At 37.5% G+C, this 20,231-nt stretch overlaps 1 protein-coding gene across 2 annotated transcripts in view; it reads right to left on the bottom strand.

Annotated features, from left to right (window-relative positions):
- mtss1lb (MTSS I-BAR domain containing 2b) overlaps window positions 1–989 on the bottom strand; it is a 77,962-nt gene extending 76,973 nt beyond the window's left edge. Inside the window, exon 1 of one of the 2 annotated variants that reach the window (XM_053616585.1) lies at window positions 181–989. In XM_053616585.1, the coding sequence (XP_053472560.1) occupies window positions 181–264 (84 nt within the window). In that variant the 5' untranslated portion in view covers window positions 265–989. The remainder of the gene's footprint in view (window positions 1–180) is intronic. The other variant, XM_053616586.1, reaches the window with a different exon arrangement.
- Window positions 990–20,231: the final 19,242 nt, after the last annotated feature.

The raw sequence follows: 20,231 nt of genomic DNA, 5'->3' as shown, positions 1-20,231 counted from the left end.
TTATCAAAACTCTAACATGCGCCGACGCACCTGCGCAGTGCACGAATGTGCATGATATATGCGGTGCTGGAATCTGATGCAGATCTGCAAGTGATGCACGAAAAAAAAAAAAAACACACACACACGAATGCACTGGATGCTGCACATTAATCACCGACGTAGCTACAGGATGTAACCCACCTTCATGTCATTGACAATCGCCTGGAAGAGTCCACCGAGCGCGCCGCACTCCTTCTCCACCGTCTCCACATTTATGTTTTCCATGATTAGAGAGGAAAAGGGAAAAGAAAGACTGAGCCTGACACGAAAACGATGCCCCCGTATTCCCTTCCGTTTGGGATAACACTGCGGTTTCCCCCCAAACGAAAGACGGGATGGGAAAATGCGCAGAGAGAGAAGGGATAACAACAACAACAAAAAAAAAAAGACAGAGCAAATAAGATTGAATGAGTGCTGAGCGTCGACTGCTTCCCCGATTTAAAGAGAAAAGAGAGAGATTCACTCCCTCTCTTCCCTGCGCGAGGAGGTGAAGCTCACAGATGGCAGTGCAGGAATCACGGTCATCTTCTCCAACCGAGCCGGACTGATGGAGTGACGGAGCGACACCGGAGCAGAGAGCGCGGACAGAGCGCGGACAGAGCGCGTGAGTCGGACGCTGCGGCGGGAGCGCGCGCTACTGCTGCCGCTGAGCTGAGCCAGGCGGTAATCCGAGCCATGGGAATGGAAGGAGGAGGTCACGTGGACGAGAGGAGGAGGAGAGGGAAGAGAGACATGCACGCGCATTCACGCACTGACATGCATTGTCAGTCCCGCACAAATACACACGCGTACCCGTGTAATTCTATCTATGTGGGGCATTTACATTGACTTGTGTAATAACATACGGCTGCACCTATACCAAATCTAAGACACTGAATTAGTTTTTGTAGATAAATCAATAAAAGATCCACGCGCATTCACGCACTGACGCACACAGACACGCATGCTCACGGGTACACATGTAATTGTATCTTTGTGGGGCATTTTCACTGACGTTTAATAGCATACATATACGTCTAGGCCTAATCTCAAACTAAAACACTTTGATAAATAAGTAAATAAATAAACAATCATGCACATGCATTCACATATGAAGACATGCATACTCAGTATAGATCCGACATGCACGCACACGCACTTCTGTCTTTGTTGGGCATTTCCATCGACTTACATCTTTACATTATATTTACACCTAATTTTAGGGTAGATAGGTGGATAAATACATTCTATTTACAGCATTTGGTAGATGCCTTTATCCAGAGCGACTTACATTTATCTCATTTATTCAACTGAGCAGTTGAGGGTTAAGGGCCTTGCTCAGGAGCCCAGCAGTGGCAGCTTGGTTGTACTAGGATTTGAACTCACAACCTTCTGGTCAGAAGTCGAACATCTTAACCACTACTAGATACATAGATAGATAGATAGATACATAGATATATGCATAGATACATACACACATGGGGTGGCTGTGACTCAGGTGGTAGAATGGTGATAGAGCGGGTTGTCCACTAATCGTAGGGTTCAATTCCCGGCCCACATGACTCCACATACCGAAGTGTCCCTGGGCAAGACACTGAACCCCAAGTTGCTCCCGATGGCAAGTTAGCGCCTAGCATGGCAGCTCTGCTACCATTGGTGTGTGAGTGTGTGTGTGAATGGGTGAATGAGACACAGTGTAAAGCACTTTGGATAAAAGTGCTATATAAGTGCCCCAAGAAGATACATACATACATATATACATAGGCTTCAACCAATTGATATGCGAGAAGGCGGGAATTACAGACGGGTTAAAGCAATACAAACATGCACACACATGTTGCAGTATTAGACCATAAACACATCATAATGTCCAAATCCAACATTTTCTCAAATATAGACGCCTTTTTAAGGTCCATAAAAGACGACATGACTGTGAAAAAAAGGACGCATGGTCACCCTAACAAAAGCATTTCAGAGAACAATTTGTGTTAATTTCTACCAAATTAACGTTGCGCAAAATTTATTTGCGCCTGCACCAGGAGGTTGCTCATGTGAGCCACGACTGGCAAGAGAGAACCAGAACTATAACCAAGCAGCTGTCTATATTGTGTTATGTCACAAGATTAATTTCTTTGGTTTTAAATTATAATTTTTTTTATCCTGATAGTATTCACATTTTTTACTAAATGTACCTGTAATCTGATTATTTTCTTTTTGATGTAACTGTAACGGATGACAGTTATCAGTTTTTTGCATCCTCATTCCGTGACACCGTTACCCATTCCGTTTCTCCCCAAACCTGAACATACATAGAGAAACTGTTCTTGCATTTAACATGATAATAAAGTCTGATGAGGATCTGTAACTCATGAAGCAGGTGAGTTCAGAGAATGAGGATATTTTTACCTATCCTGAATGAAGGATCTCTGCATAATTAGGGCAGCTTTAATAAAAATAGCATATAGGCTACAGCAACTTTATCTCAGACTGACTGTTGACTACCTAGCCACAGGGGATGAATGAAAATATCTTTTAATCAGAAATTTCCATGATAGACCTGTTTCACTTGTGTACACTGTATACAATGAGCTAGTTTACATCAAAGGATTTATACATTATCTAGCTCCTAAGTCTTTAAATACTAACCTAAAGAGAATTAATAATGTAATGTAATGTCACAGTTTCCTTATTAATAAATAAAAGTTGCGGTGAAAGGGTAAAGATAGGGAGACAGTTGAACTCTGCAAAGGCACTACAGTGACAGGAATCCAGGAAACACAGGATAGTTAGAGTATGATGCATCATCTTTTAGTCACATTTGAACTCTCTCACTTACTCTCTGGGGGGTCCACCTGCTAGGGCTTGCATTACTCAGCTTAACGGAAAGTGCTGGCATCAGCATCACAGCATCAGTCTTGATAGTCCCCACAGAGCCCATCCAGCATGTCTAGACCTGTCACTCAAACCGCCAGCCCTATCCATCCAGTCCTTGAATTGTACATTTTAATCTCATCTTTCATCTCGTCACTTTCAAAGAAGGATGATCTAGATAGTTACGTGTTCTTTTTCTGACTTTCAAATTTAACCTTGCTCTCACCTCAAATGCCCTTTGTCAATCAGCGAAGACTACTCGGTGTCTGAAGTCTGTTTGTTTTGTTGTTTTTTTGCTTGTTTTTTCTCTTATTAATAGCTTTCAAAATCAGCTTTGCACAGACTGCAAGTCTAAATCACCAGACACTAATACCAAAAGGCTGTTTGGCTTAGTGACACAATTTGTACATTAAAAGTTTCATAAAACATAAAAAATTAGTCCACATACAACAAATTAAACATATGGCCCAACCTTGAAGATACAGTGCTGCTGAAGTGATATGGTGGCTATTTTTAATATTGTATAGCCTTGACTTAATATATTGAGACCATAGTTTAAGTTTCTTGTGACCATGAATTCATATTTTAAGGACATGAGTGAATCTCAACGTGAATAGACTTTCATGCCCATTCCCTGCAAATAATTAACTGGAGGCCGCATATGAAGTTCTCACAACATATTAAATTGTGGGCTCAACTTAGACAATTAGTGGCCATGACATTTAGTTACTTAGTTATTGGCCTTTTCCTATGTTATGTTAGGTTAGGTTAGGTTAGGTCAGGTTAGGTTAGGTTAGGTTAGGTTAAATAAACCATTTCACTCTGAGGTACTTTTATCCTGCATCTCATCTCATTCACTTTTTTCTCTTTCTTAGAAGAGTTCTATTGTTTTCATGTTGTCCTGATACCTCCTGCCTCATCTTTGTGTCTTCTCTTTACCTTTGTTCCATGTGCAGCAGATGGACAAGAAGGACAAAGGGTCCTGGACAGGACAAAGCAGTTTAAACTTATAACATATGGTCCACATTCTAATGCAGTCTCCTTGGCTAAGAGACAACAGAAAATCACACTTGGGGCACATTGGGTCCATTGAAAGACAGAGAGAGAGAGAGAGAGAGAGAGAGAGAGAGAAATGGGAAAAGAACATGGACAATGAAATTAAAGATTTTGCAATTAAAGTGAAAAATTTCATAGTATTAGGATAGTAGGACATTGCACTGTTGGAAGTGATAGTATAAGTTGAAAATAATCTTCAGGGAGGCAATACATCACCAAGTCAGTGGCCATTTTCCTATCCCCACTGAAATCACCAAAAAAAAAAATCAAAACTAAATAAACAGAGACATGTTTGCGGTCCAAAGATTGCTTCTTTAGTTTTGCACTGGATCAATAGATAATCTTAGCCTAATGTTGCTGTCAGGTATAAAAAGCTTATCACTACCAGTTTAATCAAATAGGTCTGTGTATAAAAAAAAGTACAATTTAATTCAAATACATTCAAATTGACAGAATCAATTCCAATATACAGTACCACCTTTTAAACTTAACAGGTATCTTACATGACTTACATCTTACACTGTTTTAGATGCAACCTCATTTTTTATTGACTTAGTTTGTCATAGAGTGTCAGAAACGCTGTAGCTATAAACATCTGTAGCTATAAACATCTGTTACTTGTTAGCTTCACACACATTTGGTGTAAGTTACTTCCTCTTCAAAAGCTCTCAGGTTCAATGAGCCCAAGCAACAGATCAAGAGTCATCACTGACATTCAGACTCACAACTGCATCACAACTGCATCTAAAGCCATGTGACTCTCTATATGTTACACTGCAATATCCTCTGTGCATATATGTGTAGGTGGGTCTTACTGGGACTGGATTTCAGTTATTGACCTTGGGCAGTGGCATTCCATCAGTCAGAGACAGGTTTATAGAGAAATTTTATAGCAGCAACCATTAAATCAGTCAGTGCTGGGAAACATTTTCCACAAATCACAAAATCAGATATTTACAGGAAATATCAATATGGGGTTTTTTTTTTGTTTGTTTGTTTGTTTGTTTTTTTGTAAAGAGCATTAAAAGCTGGAAGTAAGCAGAAGAAAGCAAATCTCCCTCTCTCAGTCTCACCTGTGTATATCTATATTCTCTTGTTTTGTTTCAAACTGTTACACAAAAACTTCAATCAAATCTAAATTCCAAATATATTGTGTAATTGTATCAGATTAAATCCAAAGGTCAGGCGGAGAGTATTGCCAAACTGCAATCCTGGGCCCATGCCATTACTGTGGAAGAATGAAATAACAAAATTATTAAATGTGTCAAATATTTATGGAAAATATTTTGAACTACATACAGCCAAAGCAAACCTCTGCATCATTTTGGGAACAGTTAAGTTATCTCAGACATGCCACCAAGAGCACATTCTCAGATGTCTGGCTATGAAAAATAGCAATCACATCCACACCAAGCTCACCATCGCCCCAGGGGTTGTGTAGTGCTAATATTAGCTTTCACTCCAGGGAACAGGGTCTTTATGTGTAACCACAAGCCACTAACTGGCTCTTGAGTGCGACTGCAGGGCATTTCAGTGTTCCGTTTGATTTCTATTCCTACTCGTGTTGGGATTTGTTTTTTCCTAAATTAGGAGCCATTAAAAAAAGGGTACTATTACAGAGCCTGAGAGAGGTTTGCTTCAAAATAGACATGTGCTACATATGGTAAGGTTATAGTAACACATAAAACATGATGTAAATGACAGCTTTAGAGAGTTAGAGGAAGTGATTGCTTCCATTTCAGCGATAGGCATTTTTTGGCCTCTAGGCATGCAAGAGGCCAATATAAGCAAAAAGTTTTCCAGTTGTATCCTTATTCACTTGCATGAACATGACTGTAGACAAGGATGGAGTGAAAGAAGTTTAGAATCACTCACATATATAAGTAAAACAATGTATAAAGATTCATAAAGACAGATGAAATTTACCCACAACAGAATAGATACATTTCTATACCTATTTAAAGAAGTATTCAGCGATTTTTAACTTAATCTCTCTTTAGCACTCTCTAATTATCCGTAATTACCACAGACATTTTGACATTATCCATTGTACTGAGAAAAGAACAGAAACCTGTTTACTGAAACTTAATTATAATGAAAGCTTAATGTTGCTGTATATCACTCATCTTTATAATTAACATCTCATCTTCAGTGGTGTCCAAGATTTATTTCGGAATGAAATTTTGGAACTTTTTCTTTGGAACTTCTTTCATCAACATGTTGGCCTACACTGCAAAAAAAATAAAAATAAAATAGACATCTTATGAATATAGTCAAATCTGGGGAATTTGGAGGCCAAGTCAACACCTTGGACTCCTTGTCATGTTCCTCAAACCATTCCTGAACAATATTTGCAGTGTGGCAGGTCGTATTATCTTGTTGAAAGAGGCCACTGCCATTAGGGAATACCGCTGCAATTAAGTGGTGTACTTGGTCTGCAACAATGTTTAGGTAGGTGGTATGTGTCAAAGTAACATCTACATAAATGCCAGAACCAAAGGTTTTCCAGCAGATCATTGCCCAGAGCATCACACTGCCTCTACCGATTTGCCTTCTTCCCACCCTGGTGCCATCTCTTCCCCAGGTAAGTGATGCACATGCACCCGGCCATCCACATGATGTAAAAGAAAATGTGATTGATCAGACCAGGCCACATTTTTCCAATGCTCCATGGTCCAATTCTGAAGCTTACATACCCATTTTAGGCTCTTTTGGCGGTGGACAGGGGTCAGTATGGGCACTCTGACCGGTCTGTGGCTACATGGCCCCATCCACAGCAAGCTGCAATGCACTGTGTGTTCTGACACCTTTCTGTCATAGCCAGAATTAACTTTTTCAGCAATTTGTGCTACAGTAGTTCTTCTGTGGGATTGGACCAGATGTGCTAGCCTTGGCTCCCCATATGCATCAATGAGCCTTAGACCTCATGACTCTGTTGCTGGTTCACCGGTTGTGCTTCCTTGGACCACTTTTGGTAGGTAGTAACCACTGAATACCGCGAACACCCCACAAGACCTGCCACTTTTTGGAGACGCTCTGACCCAGCCATCACACTTTGGCCCTTGTCAAAGTCTGGCAGATCCTTATGCTTGCTTTACACTTCAGCTTTCTTGCTAATACTACCATCAGTGCAATGGAGTATGTTAAGTAAATGTTATATTTGTGATTGTTAAATATGTTTTCCTGTATTAAGCACCATTGCAACTACAATAGTAATGTCCCTCCTGTAATATCAGAATGGCACCATCCAACAGATTAGAACCAGACTCGCAAAGCATGTCACAAATACTTCAGTGTGTTTCAGAGTTTAGTTTTCCTTTAAGAGAGATGTGTCTGTGGTAGTAAATAAACAAATCAGGTATTTATTTAAATAATGTACAGTATATTTAATGAAGCATCCTTGGCTCTCCTAAACTGAAAGATGGAAGAGAGAACCTGTTTTTATGGCCACATTTCAGTTTTACACAGGCTTACCCATCTAGCTCTTCAAACTGGGTCAGAGTGAGTCATTCAACACTTTCCCTCTCGGTGTCTCTTCTCCCCTGCAGCACCCTGTGCTAGACACCACAAGACTACGCTTCTCACACTCATGACTGGATTCTCCCACAGGCTTCGAGAAAGGCTGTTGGCAGAAGAAGAGCACTGCTGAAAACCAGCTAAGAAAAAAGCCAATTATGCCTTCTGCTACTATGCTGCTGTAGAATAGAGAAAATGCTACAACAGCCTTTATCATAAAGGATTTATTTTTATTGTCTTATTTTTAACTTTACCTTGAAATTAATAAATATGGTGCTGATCAGTGTTGCCTTAATACTGCCTGTGTAGTGGTACTGTGTTGTGGTAATACACTGGAGCATGGAGGATCATGGCCTTTCACCACCATAAACAAAGCTGCATCATGTAAACTGTTCTTGTTTTGCAACATTTAAAAGGAATCTGAGTAAGAGCTCCTTTTTCTTATTTGCCTTCCCAGCCAACAAAAATTACTGATCGCTTTACGACACTGTCTAATAATGTTTAAAATCTAGCTTGTTCTATAATGCCTTCCAATACTGGAGCTCAATGTACAGCATCTATTTGAACTTTGATAGTAAAATAAATAAATAAAAAACTATCCATTTTTACTTTAATTGATGAAAAAGTGCAATTCACAAAATTATCCTATAATTCCTGAGTTATCAGTAAAGACATGTTTAGTGTTGACATGTTTTTATTGTTGTTGTTTTTTAACTTTTCACTAAAGCTATAAGATTATGTAGCTGGAAAAAAAAAAAGTCTAGCTTACCCAGTATTGTTTTTGTAAATACAAGAACAAATCTTTGTGACTTTGCTTTAAACTGCATCTTGTGTTGTAATTAATTATTTCATACATTATCAGGAATAAACCATTATATATCCCATTAAAGAAATGATCGTATAACCTGCAGAATTTCCAGCTTTCTGGCACAATTCTACCTGGCCGGCAGAATGATAGCAAAAAGAATGAAAAAAAAAAAAGTGATTTTGGTCCAGAATTGCTTCCCCCGTAGCAATACAGCATTGAGCATATGATGCATAATGATGTTTAGTTCATTGTTATGGGTTGCAGTACATCAGACAATGTGGAAATTAACAGTGTACCACACTGGTAAATGATTGTGATAGTTGTGGATGAATTTTGAGGCAGATATCTATAGGAAATATCTTGGGTGAGACTACCATTACTGCTGTTGTTAGCAAAAATAGCTTTTTTTCAGTGAAATTACTACTTCAATCAAATAACTACTTGAGGAATTGTGATTTTTTTTCTTCCATATTTTAGTTTAAATATAATTATGTCCATGATGATGCAAGTTCCGCATGCTAATAAGCCACATTTACATTTACAAAGCATTTTTGTGCTTTGTGTACATTTTACAGTTATGTACACACTGAAGCTAATAACAGGGCTTGTATGGGAACATTTCAACTGTCCTAATTTTCCAACTCAAGTAAATAAGTAAATCTATGACCCATAGACCCCATCTATACTTTTGTTTCATCTGTCTTGTTGAGTCAGCATTACCAATTTAATCCCTCAAACCACATCCAAAGGTGGACATAAACCCACTTTAGTCATGTTATACAAGCATAAATGTAGCTGTCTCTCTAAGCTACATTTGACAAACAAACCCTCTCCCCCAAACATGTGAATGCCAAAGTTCATATGCTCATCTTTAGTAAGTGCTTTATCCTGGTCAGGGTCGTAGTGGATATGGAGGAAATCTTGGAAACACTGGGCAAAATGCGGGAATACACTCTGTGCCACACATTCACACACACACATGCACATATTTATTCAAACCTGGTGCAATTCAGAGTAACCAATCCACTTACCAGCATGTGTTTGGGAGGTGGGAAGAAAGCAGAGAACCTGGAGGAAATCCATGCAGACACAGGAACCTGCGAAACTCCACATAGACAGAGAATGCTGAAGGTGTTGACTTTAAAAACATAAGCTAAATTAAATATAGCACAAAAAATGTGTATGTGTATATATATATATATATATATATATATATATATATATATATACACACACACACACACACACACACATTTTTTTGTGCTATATTTAACTTTACTGTTTAACCTTGTAAAGTTTAAACACTTTAAACACAATTGCATCAAACAATTGCAAACACAGCACAGGTTTATAAAAAAATCTTTGTTTTATATATATATATATATATATATATATATATATATATATATATATATATATATATATATAAAACAAAGATTTTTTTATAAACCTGTGCTGTGTTTGCAATTGTTTGATATCCATGAGAGCAGAGTATTTATTTTATTTTTTTTTTTAACAAAAGATCAAAAGTTTAAACAGTAAAGACAATTTTTCACAGCCATCTTTGCTCAGATTTACCAAGGGTGACAATATTAGTGGAGGGTACTGTATATCATTTTAAATAAATATGAAGAACACTGGAATAGTGACTTCCATATGAGCATACAATACTCGCATCTTTCATGTGATTAAAATTGTATCAGGATAAAATCCAGATACAAGACACATGTAATAGCCAGGTGTAAATGGGGTCAAAACTTTTGAACAGCTCTAAGAAACAAAGCTAAATTTAGACTCTGTCTTCTATCTATACACAGCACTTCTACTCTCATAAGTGCATGAACTCAAAGCATTTCAAGCTGAACTTCTTATCATTGTGCCTCAGGGCTTTCTTAAATTATTCCGAAAACTGCCTTAAAGTGAGTAAGCACTTTAAACTTTATGCAAGAGAACAGTATTTTGGGTAACTTAGCAAAAACGAAATGTTTTATAATTTGAATGTGATGTGGCTGGATGACACTAACCTATAGACAACTTTCCTTAAAATGATATCAAGCCTTGCGCAACCTGCTCGTAAAATTATAGGAAGCACCTGCCCTCAAGCACTACACAGTTCATGTGTAGCATTTGACCTTCAACCTGTTGTGAAATTCCAGAACCCTCATCAGGGTCATCTCAAAAGGGGAACAGAACACAGGAAACCAGAGTGTGTGCTTAAGCACTGGGATGTTGGGGTAGAGGTCATTAGCCTTGGAGCTATCAGTGATTTAACACATCCTCTTCACAGTGGAATTGCAGAAGGCATGTAGCATGCAATTCATATGATTGATGTTTTCTACTAGATGTGCTGTACATTCACAGGGAAATCAGGGGTTTACAGTGTGTGTGTGTGTGTGTATATATATATATATATATATATATATATATATATATATATATATATATATATATATATATATATAATACACACACACACACACACACACACACACACACACACACACACACACATATATATTTGTGTCTGGGGGCGGAACTAATTTACTTGGCCAGAAAAAAATTACAATTACATTTCATGTAGAAGCCTGTAACAAATAAATCAAAAGATCCATTACAAGTTAATATTGTAAAATCAGATTTTTTCAAATGTACCTTTGAAATTATGCAATTATAACAGGCTTACAAATATGATTAAAGATTACAACTGGCACCTTTAAAAGAGCTCATTAATATAAAAACAAAATGAAAAAAGCAGAGTACATGGAACATGGAACCAAAATGGATGCTGTAGTCTGTTTGAAATATGAGTCAATTGTCATATAGAATATATTGTAGTAGTCAGTGAAAGATAAAAAAGTATAATATATTATACTATATTATATTATAATATATAATATAATATATATTTATAAAGATAAAAAAAATATAACTTTGGAAGTTGCATTTCACATAATTTGATTCTTGAGAGGTAGTGCTTTGTATTTTATGGCTGCACATAGTAAATAAGTCTAATAAGGCTTAAATGTCATTCTCGCTATCGTGTACAGCAAGAATGATTGGATTAAACTAGGAATGATAGTCATAGTAGTTTAGACAGGAAAGACTGGCTACATTTCAGAATGACTAATGCACACAATAAGGAAGAAGCACAGGTTTGCTCTACACAGGGGGTCTCCTGTCACATACACACACACACACACACACATGCACACATACATACACACACAAACACACCTGTCACTAAGACGAAATGTCACCTTCACCCTGCATACACTCCCTGCATGAAACAGCAACACTTTAATATTCTCCCTCACCCTACTTATTAATCTCTTCCTCTCATTTGGGCGTCTTTGCATCTGCATTTCTGAATTGTGGCTGTTCATGGGAGTGGAAAAGATAATGGAGTAGCTCTGCATGCCAATCTGTGTAGATAATTCTGTGTGATAGAAGGCCAGCAGATGGGTCTGCTCCTGTCCCTCTGGTGATTGACCTATCTGAGCATCATAGTGTTTTCTAACCCTCTTTTCCACACTGGTTCTCTTTTAATCCTTCCTTCTCTCATTGTGTTAATGCTTTTGCAACAGGTAGCAATTGCACCAGTACCTGTCCTCTCAGTCCTTTAGCTAGTTGGTAGAAAAGGGGGAGTTTAACCGAAAAAAAACAACAACATGATTTTGGCCTAGAGTCTAAGAAAACCACCCCTCCTCTCTCTCTTTCTGTCCTCTTCTGTCACTGAATGTAGGTCTCTACATGCCTACAGCCATCAGCAGCAATCAGTTCTGCCCCAGTTATTGAGGCATCATGAAAACACACACTCAAAACATGTGAATATACATAGCATATATAAAGAGATATGATGCATAATCATTCCAAAACACATTTTTCCTAGACAGAATATACTGTATATATAAACATCTATAATAATATACAGTGTACGGTATAATTCTCTATAAGAAGTACATATATGCTTACTATGTAAAGTACATATATGCTTACTTATGTCATACTATTGTATGACATAAGTAAATTAATATTGAGATTTGATGACATATTTTGAGTTATTTCATTAATAATATAATAAAAAATAGCAAGACTGCTCTGTCTGCAGACCATGGGCCAATGGCCATTACTTTGACTGGCAAACGGGTGTGTCTGAGCCCATGCATAGATTCAAAGCCACAAACGTCAAATATTTTTTATTAGTGAAATATCCAATCAGCTTGCCATCTATATAATATTAGAAGTGAAGATTATATGATCATTTTTTAATATGATTTTGATGAAATCCTCGCAGAATTCCTGTCACAGTGCCTCATGTTAGCAATCTATCTAATGTTAGCAGTGAAGATTATTAACTAGACATAGCAGAGATGCTTTACCCAGGATCAGTAGCAAGCCAATACCAGCAAAAATGGTGGATTGGATTTTGGAGGGAAAAAAAGAATGAATTTGATTGGATCCTGTAATAAATTGAAAAGATTGGAATTATATTTTTGAAACCGTAAATGTTTACATACAGTCATGTGAAAAAATAAGTACACCCCATGGAGATTGTTTCCTTGTTTGGCATATTTAGACAAGCAAACATTTGATCATCTTTGAAACAGTGTCTATTAATAAAGTTGATATACTTTAACTAAACCACAAGAAAAATTAGCTTTTTCAATCATATATTTAACAGAAATATCAATAGATGTGATATTCTTCTGTGGAAAAAGTAAGTACACCCTTAGCCTCAGAAACTAGTATTTCCCCCTGTAGCAGAAATAATGTCTTGTAGGTGTTTTGCATGATTGTCCACCAGGCTTACTGGATTTTTTGACCACTTTTCCATGCAATATTCTTTGCCTCACATACAGGTCAAATTTGTGCAATCTTTCTCCTGGACAAATTGGCAATCATTTGAAATCTATGCCATTTATACATTATTTTCCTTACAGTGCATAAATAATTTGGGGATGTTTTTAAATCCCTTGCCAGACTCATAGGCATCCACACCTTTTTTCCTGAAGGCCTTACAGAATTCTTTAGCTCTTGGCATGATGACACCACACCTCAATAAGAAAGGGAACACCAGAAATGAGACAGGTATAAATAAGACAGGTTCCACCTGTTTCTAATTTTATGGATTTGAAGGTGTGATTAATGTAGAGGTGTATTTACTTTTTCCATGTGACTGATCTGTTTTTTTTGTTCATTTAAATTGTGCAAATGACTACAAAATGTGAATTATATGTGTCATTTGATAGTGTATCAACTTTATTAATAGGCACTGTTTCAAAGAGGATCAAATGTTTGCTTGTCCAAATATGTCAAGAAAGCCAACAATTTTCATTATTTTTTCACATGAATGTATAAAGAGACTTAATTGTATTTTTAGGATTGATTTTAATTTATCCATCCATCCATCTTCTATACCGCTTATCCTTTTCAGGGTAACAGGGAACCTGGAGCCTATCCCAGGGAGCATCGGGCACAAGGCGGGGTACCCCCTGGACAGGGTGCCAATCCATCGCAGGGCACAAACACATACACACCCATACACCCATTCATATACTACGGACACTTTGGACATGCCAATCAGCCTACCATGCATGTCTTTGGACTGGGGGAGGAAACCGGAGTACCCGGAGGAAACCCCTGCAGCACAGGGAGAACATGCAAACTCCACACACACAGGGCCACGGTGGGAATCGAACCCCCGACCCTGGAGGTGTGAGGCGAACTGTAAGGGATTTTTATGTGAAAGCTGCAGTTTTGTATAAGCTGCGTATGTTTTTAGTGCTTCAGTTGAAAAAAAATATTTTAATGCATAGTAGTTTTAAACAAAAAAATACTGAATAGGTATCGATATTGGCTAATGCTCAAGGTTTCAGCATCAGTATCAATATCAGAGAAGAAAATGTGGTATTGTATGATCTCTATTATAAACATTTATGGATATGATTTAACATTCAGAAATGCTGTCATGTTAGCTCAATAGCCAGCAAGACAGCATTTCCAGTGAATTTTATAAAGGTTTATGAATATAAATGTAAATATGCAATTTTCTCCTTTTTTAAAACTATGTAACAGAAATTGTCAGAATTTGACTATGTAAAGGCTTTTTCTAGGTCATCACACATAATATGACACTGTATACATTACCTCATGTAACGTGATTAAACTGAGTCGCATATGAAATCATCCTTAGATTTAATTTAATTGACATTCATTATTCTTTTAATTACTGCATTATGCTGAGGGTTTCAATAGATTAAGTTTAAGAGACTATGTTTGTTATAGGAACTTGAGAACACACAGAATAAAACAGAGGGTCATGCACGTCTCAAAAACTATGATGTCCACCCAACCTTTGTAGCTTTGCAGTCTAAATCCAATATATTTTAGCCCTCCAGAATGTGTTTGAAAGTTGAAACATGATGCAACCTTCTCTCCGTCTGCTGAAAAGCCTCAGGCTGAAGTCGGGTCACACTCTTTTGGTACATTCTGAACTGCACTCATATGAAAAAGCCATTCCACAAGAGAGTTGTTGTCTCAGTGTCAACAGACTTATAAGCAAAAAAATAGCATTCAAACAGCACAGACATGCTCGAATCAATGACCTGTCTATTTCTTACGTAATTTTGCACTCCTCTGAATGAACACACTAAGGAATACGATTTGGTAAAATGTCACACCAACAATCCTATATCTATTTGTAAACCAAAAAAAGTTTATTTGTTCTTCTGGAGAAAGAAAGGTTAGGAGGACTGCAAAAAAGAACCATCTTTATACCATATGTTGGATTCATTACTTCTTATTTTTGGTTAAAATGAATAAACAATCTTAAGTGGATCGATGTGTATCAGCAATTACTGTGTAGCTACAAACAAGAATAGGGTAGATAAAAGATTTTTGTTAGTGCCTGATGCTGCTGATATGGATCATTACATGCTTTTTAAAAATAGTAAGGAGGTGACAGTAAAGGTGGACGATATGACGGTTGAAAAAATCAGCAGGATTTTCCCGAATTAAAAATATTCTAATCAGTTGTTAAACGCTTTGTGATGTTTGCTGACGTTAGCATATTAATTTAAATGGGTGTTTGGCTGGGTCGGTAATGTTAGCTAAATAGCTAAATGATTCATTATCAAATCCATCCTCCATACCACTTATCTTACAGAGAGTCAGGGTGAGCCTATCCCAGGGAACTCAGGGCACAGGTTGGGGGACACCCTGGACAGGGTGCCAACCCATCACAATCGCACACACATTCGCACACTATAGACAATTTAGAATCACCTAAAGCACCTGGAGGTGCGAGGCAAACGTATTAGGTTCATCTATAGTATAGATTCTATACTATATACTATATTCTACCCTAGGTAGAATTCTATACTATATACTATATTCTAAACTATATACTATATTCTACCCTAGGTATATAGACCATTAAACCAATCCTGTCACAACAACAGAGAGTATTATGCTTTTCTTTCTACTGATGAGAGAAATTGACTATGAGAAATGTCATAATGTGCACAACTGGGAATTGATTTGAACCCCTAACCCAGTGCAAGGGAAATGTGCTAACTGTGCCACTGTGCCCCCCAGGTTTCAAATCCAAAGTTCATTATTTCTAGATTTCTCGACTTTTTGATTTCTAAACTTTGTGCTACAGCAAATAGAAATAATTTCAAATGAGTCAATATGTTCTCTTTTAAATAATTATATTAAATAAATACATTAATTTCCTATTTTAGTGTGTTCCAAGGAAAAGAACCCCTTATATATATATATATATATATATATATATATATATATATATATATATATATATATATATATATATATATAGGCTATAGTGTTCATTCCTTTGATGACATCAAGGGTTTCAGAGAGCTCCCAAAGTGTGCGTGCGTGTGTGTTTGTGTGTGTTTGGAGCTGGACATCATGGCTGGAGATGTAAGACCCTCTCCCTCTAGGATAGATTAGGAGGTGAAGACAGGCATATTGCTCTCTCTATCTCACTTTCACCTCCCTCTGCCCCCTCTTTCACATTCATGACTTTGACAGGACTCATATATTCATGTATGTATTTAGACTAATCAGAATTCTCTCTAATAAATAAATCATGAACTACGATTCTCACAAGAGTAAAATGTGCATGAAACACATTTAATTAGCATGATACACATATGTGCTGCTGCTGAGAAAATCATTAAGCAAGGCACGAGTGTCTTTGAAAGATCACAAGGCGTAAGGGTGAATTGCTTCTCCAAAACAACTGACAAGCATATAGTGGGGGAAATAAGTATTGAATGCGTCAACATTTTTTTCAGTAAATATATTTCCGATGAGGCTATTCACATAAAATTTTCACCAGACATCAGTATTAACTCAAGAAATCCGGAAATATAAAGAATTCACAACATTAAAGTCCATAAATAAAGTTATGTGTAATAAAGTGGTTAAACATATTCTCATACAGATACTCTGGTCATGCAACTGATGTGTGATCATAATACAAGAGTGTAATGGGCTCAGGAGATAACCTCTGAATATGAGCATGGATCCAATAATGTTTCTCCATGTTCTCATTTAACTGTGCTCACCTCACACTCTTATTTCTTATTACCATACTTCAAAAAGTGTGTGTAGTATAGTGTTATATGCTATGTGCCTGTGTATAAAATCTATATTCATTTGTGTGATGTACTATGTATGCATACACTAATCTGAGCATATAGCTGTTGAGGGTTAGGGGTCCAAAAATGATGCTGGGATTTGAACTCTCACCATTCTATTAATCAGTACATATTCCTAACTGCTGAGCTACTGCTGCCTATAATGCAATACCCCTAGTGTATTTACTAATGGCTCAACCACACACACACACACACACACACACACACACACACACACACACACACACACACACACACACACACACACACACACACACACACACACACACACACACACACTTTGGCATTCTAAGAATTATGGGTGATGGGTTAACTATCCTCCTGAGACATGAAAGAGAAATGCAGACAAGCTGATTCAGTAACAGACAAAACAAATAGCAGATGATAAATGACATTAAAGTCAACTAAAACTGGGTGATTTACAATAAAAACACGTTTTTATTAATATTGCAGAATTTATGGTTAAGAAAAGCAGATGCTAATATTTAACAGGATGAGGAATGTTTTAAGCATGGACAGTTACATTTAAAGCTTTTGACTTTTTCTTTCTATTACTGTGTTTTTCATTCTAGTGTGGTTATAGTGTTAGTGTATAATAGTCACACCAGTAGAAAAATGAACACTGTCACAGTGTAGGAGAGCATACCACGTCACATCAAAGGCATTAAAGGATGGATGAAAGAATGGATGGATAAAAGGATGGATGGATGGAAGAAAGGATAGATAGATAAAAAAGGATAGATAGTTGGATGGATGGATAGATTGATGAATGGATGAATGGGCAGGTGGATGGATGAAAGGATGGACAGATGGATAAAAAAGGTGGATGGATGGATGCATGGATGGAAAAAGATAGATGGATTGATCAAAGAATGGATGAATGAACGAAAGGATTCATGCATGAATTAAAGAATGCATGGATCAATTAAAGGATGCATAGATGATAGATGAAAGAATGAGTGAATGGATGAAAGAAACAAAGGCTGGGGTGATGGATGCAGGGTGGTTGAGGGAGGGAAGGAAGGAAGGAAGGATTAAGTGAACAGTCCCTGTACTGTAATTACAACACAGACAGGGAAAGAGAGAGTAAATGTAAGTGACTAACAGTCTTTTTTGTACAATTTACATGGTGGTGAGATGAAAAATGAGTGCAATGAACTTCCCACCAGTCCATACAACTCAAAAACGCCTCTCAAGAGCTGAACAATAGAATTGAGAGAAAGGAAATCTCTTTACTCTCCCCACCTCTTTACTCTCTCACCCCGTCCCCTCAGCCTCTTTCCCCTATCCTGTCCACTCTGAGTGCAGCATCTCTGTGCTAATGAGCCTAGGACCAATAACCCTCTGTCACTGCATCTCAATGTGAGAACCATTCTTTCTTTCTCTTTCATTTTTGTCTTCTCTCACCTTACCTCCCACCTCTGCTCACTCCTTCTCCTCTCCTATCCCATTAGTACCCATCGCCCCCATCTCCCTATCCAGTGTCACCCAGTTTACCCCATCCTATCCCTTCCACATTCTCCATCCCTTCTCATCATCCCCATTCACTCCCATGTCCTCCAACACATTCAACCCCATCCTGTCCTATATCCTCCATCAAATCCGTTCACCCCTCCTATGTCTTCCAGCCTAAATAACCCTATCCCCTATTTCCCATCTCTTATTCCCATTTATTCACACTTTAGTAACCACTGGATGGTGGACCAGTAGAAGATAACTAAGTGGCTGTATTCATGCCACAGGTTACTAAGCAACTAGACACATAATCATCTTATCATGAAATTGTCCTTAAATAGTACAAAGTGTGAACCCAGGTTTGCTGAATGATATCATTCTGTTTCTGGCTGTCATGGTTCAAATTAAAGGTCTCATTCAATAGAATCTCCTGTTTCACAATGGAACCTTGGGTAACCTTGGCCTGTATGTGCTTTATATAAGAAGCTGTCTGCTGGAGTGTGTGTGTGTATGTGTGTGTGTGTGTGTGTGTTGAATTGCATCAAGACTAAGGATATTATTCAACGCCGTTACATTTTTTTCAAAGTCATGGTAAAGTTTTTAGTGCATGCAAATTTATAAGCTAAAGCATCAGCTTTTAAAACATTCAGTTAAAAGGTCAGACAGTTTACACTGCTCATATGTGGGTGTATATTATTTTCTCTTATTAACATGAATCCTTATTTTTCATTCAGTCTGAGAAATACATTTGAGTTTTCTTCTGTTCACTTTCACCCTGAGTTACAGCTTTACAGATTACTCCTTTGCTCCGTAAGAAAGAGTGCTATTTTACCGTTGAATTTCTGACATTAGAGAGATAGATAAGAGAAAAGGTGTAGGTTGTTTATTGTCAGAATGAGATATCACTGCTCACTTTAGTGAAATGAACAAGAGAATGGAGCTCACTCAAATCCACTTGAGCTTATCATGTCACATTTACATATAAACCCTTCACATGGTGAAATCTCGGCATTTTCTACTATATATAGTTCTGAAAACTACACTGTTGAACTGAAATATGTTTCTCTTTCGTGCATGTCTTAAGCACAAATAAAGTTATAGCATTTGGCTACACCCTGAAGGGAACAGAAAGTAGAAAAGAAAGTCAGTTTTCACTGTATGCATGTGGACAAGGGAAAAAAGCATGCTTCTGAAAATGCTGATATTGCAGTATAAATCTGCGGATGCCAATTGTGTTTTTGGATGTTATGAATGTGCTAGGACTGTTTATCATGGCTGCTGACCAGGTTGTTCCTTTGTGGTCAGTAATTTTTTATTTTATAACACGTTTGCACTTTTGCTGTTTTAATATTACACCCTCATGTGGGGCCACCAGACTCGGGTCAACTATCAGCCGGTGGGGCAATTTATAGAGATCAGTGTGGCTGAAGTATACATTTCTGCTTTTCACATTCACTATCACTCAATGCATGCAGTTTACTGTGCATCCAAAACTGCGTACCATGACAATACCTACTGCAGTTGATTCAGTACCTACTGCTTGGCCATTGATTCAGTACTTACTGATCAGTGTGTGTGTGTGTGTGTAGTATGAATACAATCTGGACGTACTACGTCTGCCATGTTGGCACTGTCATGTGACTTATGATGTCATAATATCTGCAAAAACTTAGCTGCTTTTTTTCTTGTTTAACCTTCAATAAATTAACAATTTACTCAGGTGTTGTTAAACAAGTATAGTTTAACTATAAGGAACAACGTTTATTACCTATAGCACATGCACTTACAAAGAGGTGATGCATTGTGTTCACTCGTTT

The sequence above is a fragment of the Ictalurus furcatus genome, chromosome 27 (assembly GCF_023375685.1).
Source record: "Ictalurus furcatus strain D&B chromosome 27, Billie_1.0, whole genome shotgun sequence".
Classification (NCBI taxonomy): domain Eukaryota; kingdom Metazoa; phylum Chordata; class Actinopteri; order Siluriformes; family Ictaluridae; genus Ictalurus; species Ictalurus furcatus.
Note: the sequence above shows the minus strand (reverse complement) of the source record. Positions and strands in the feature narration are given on the sequence as shown.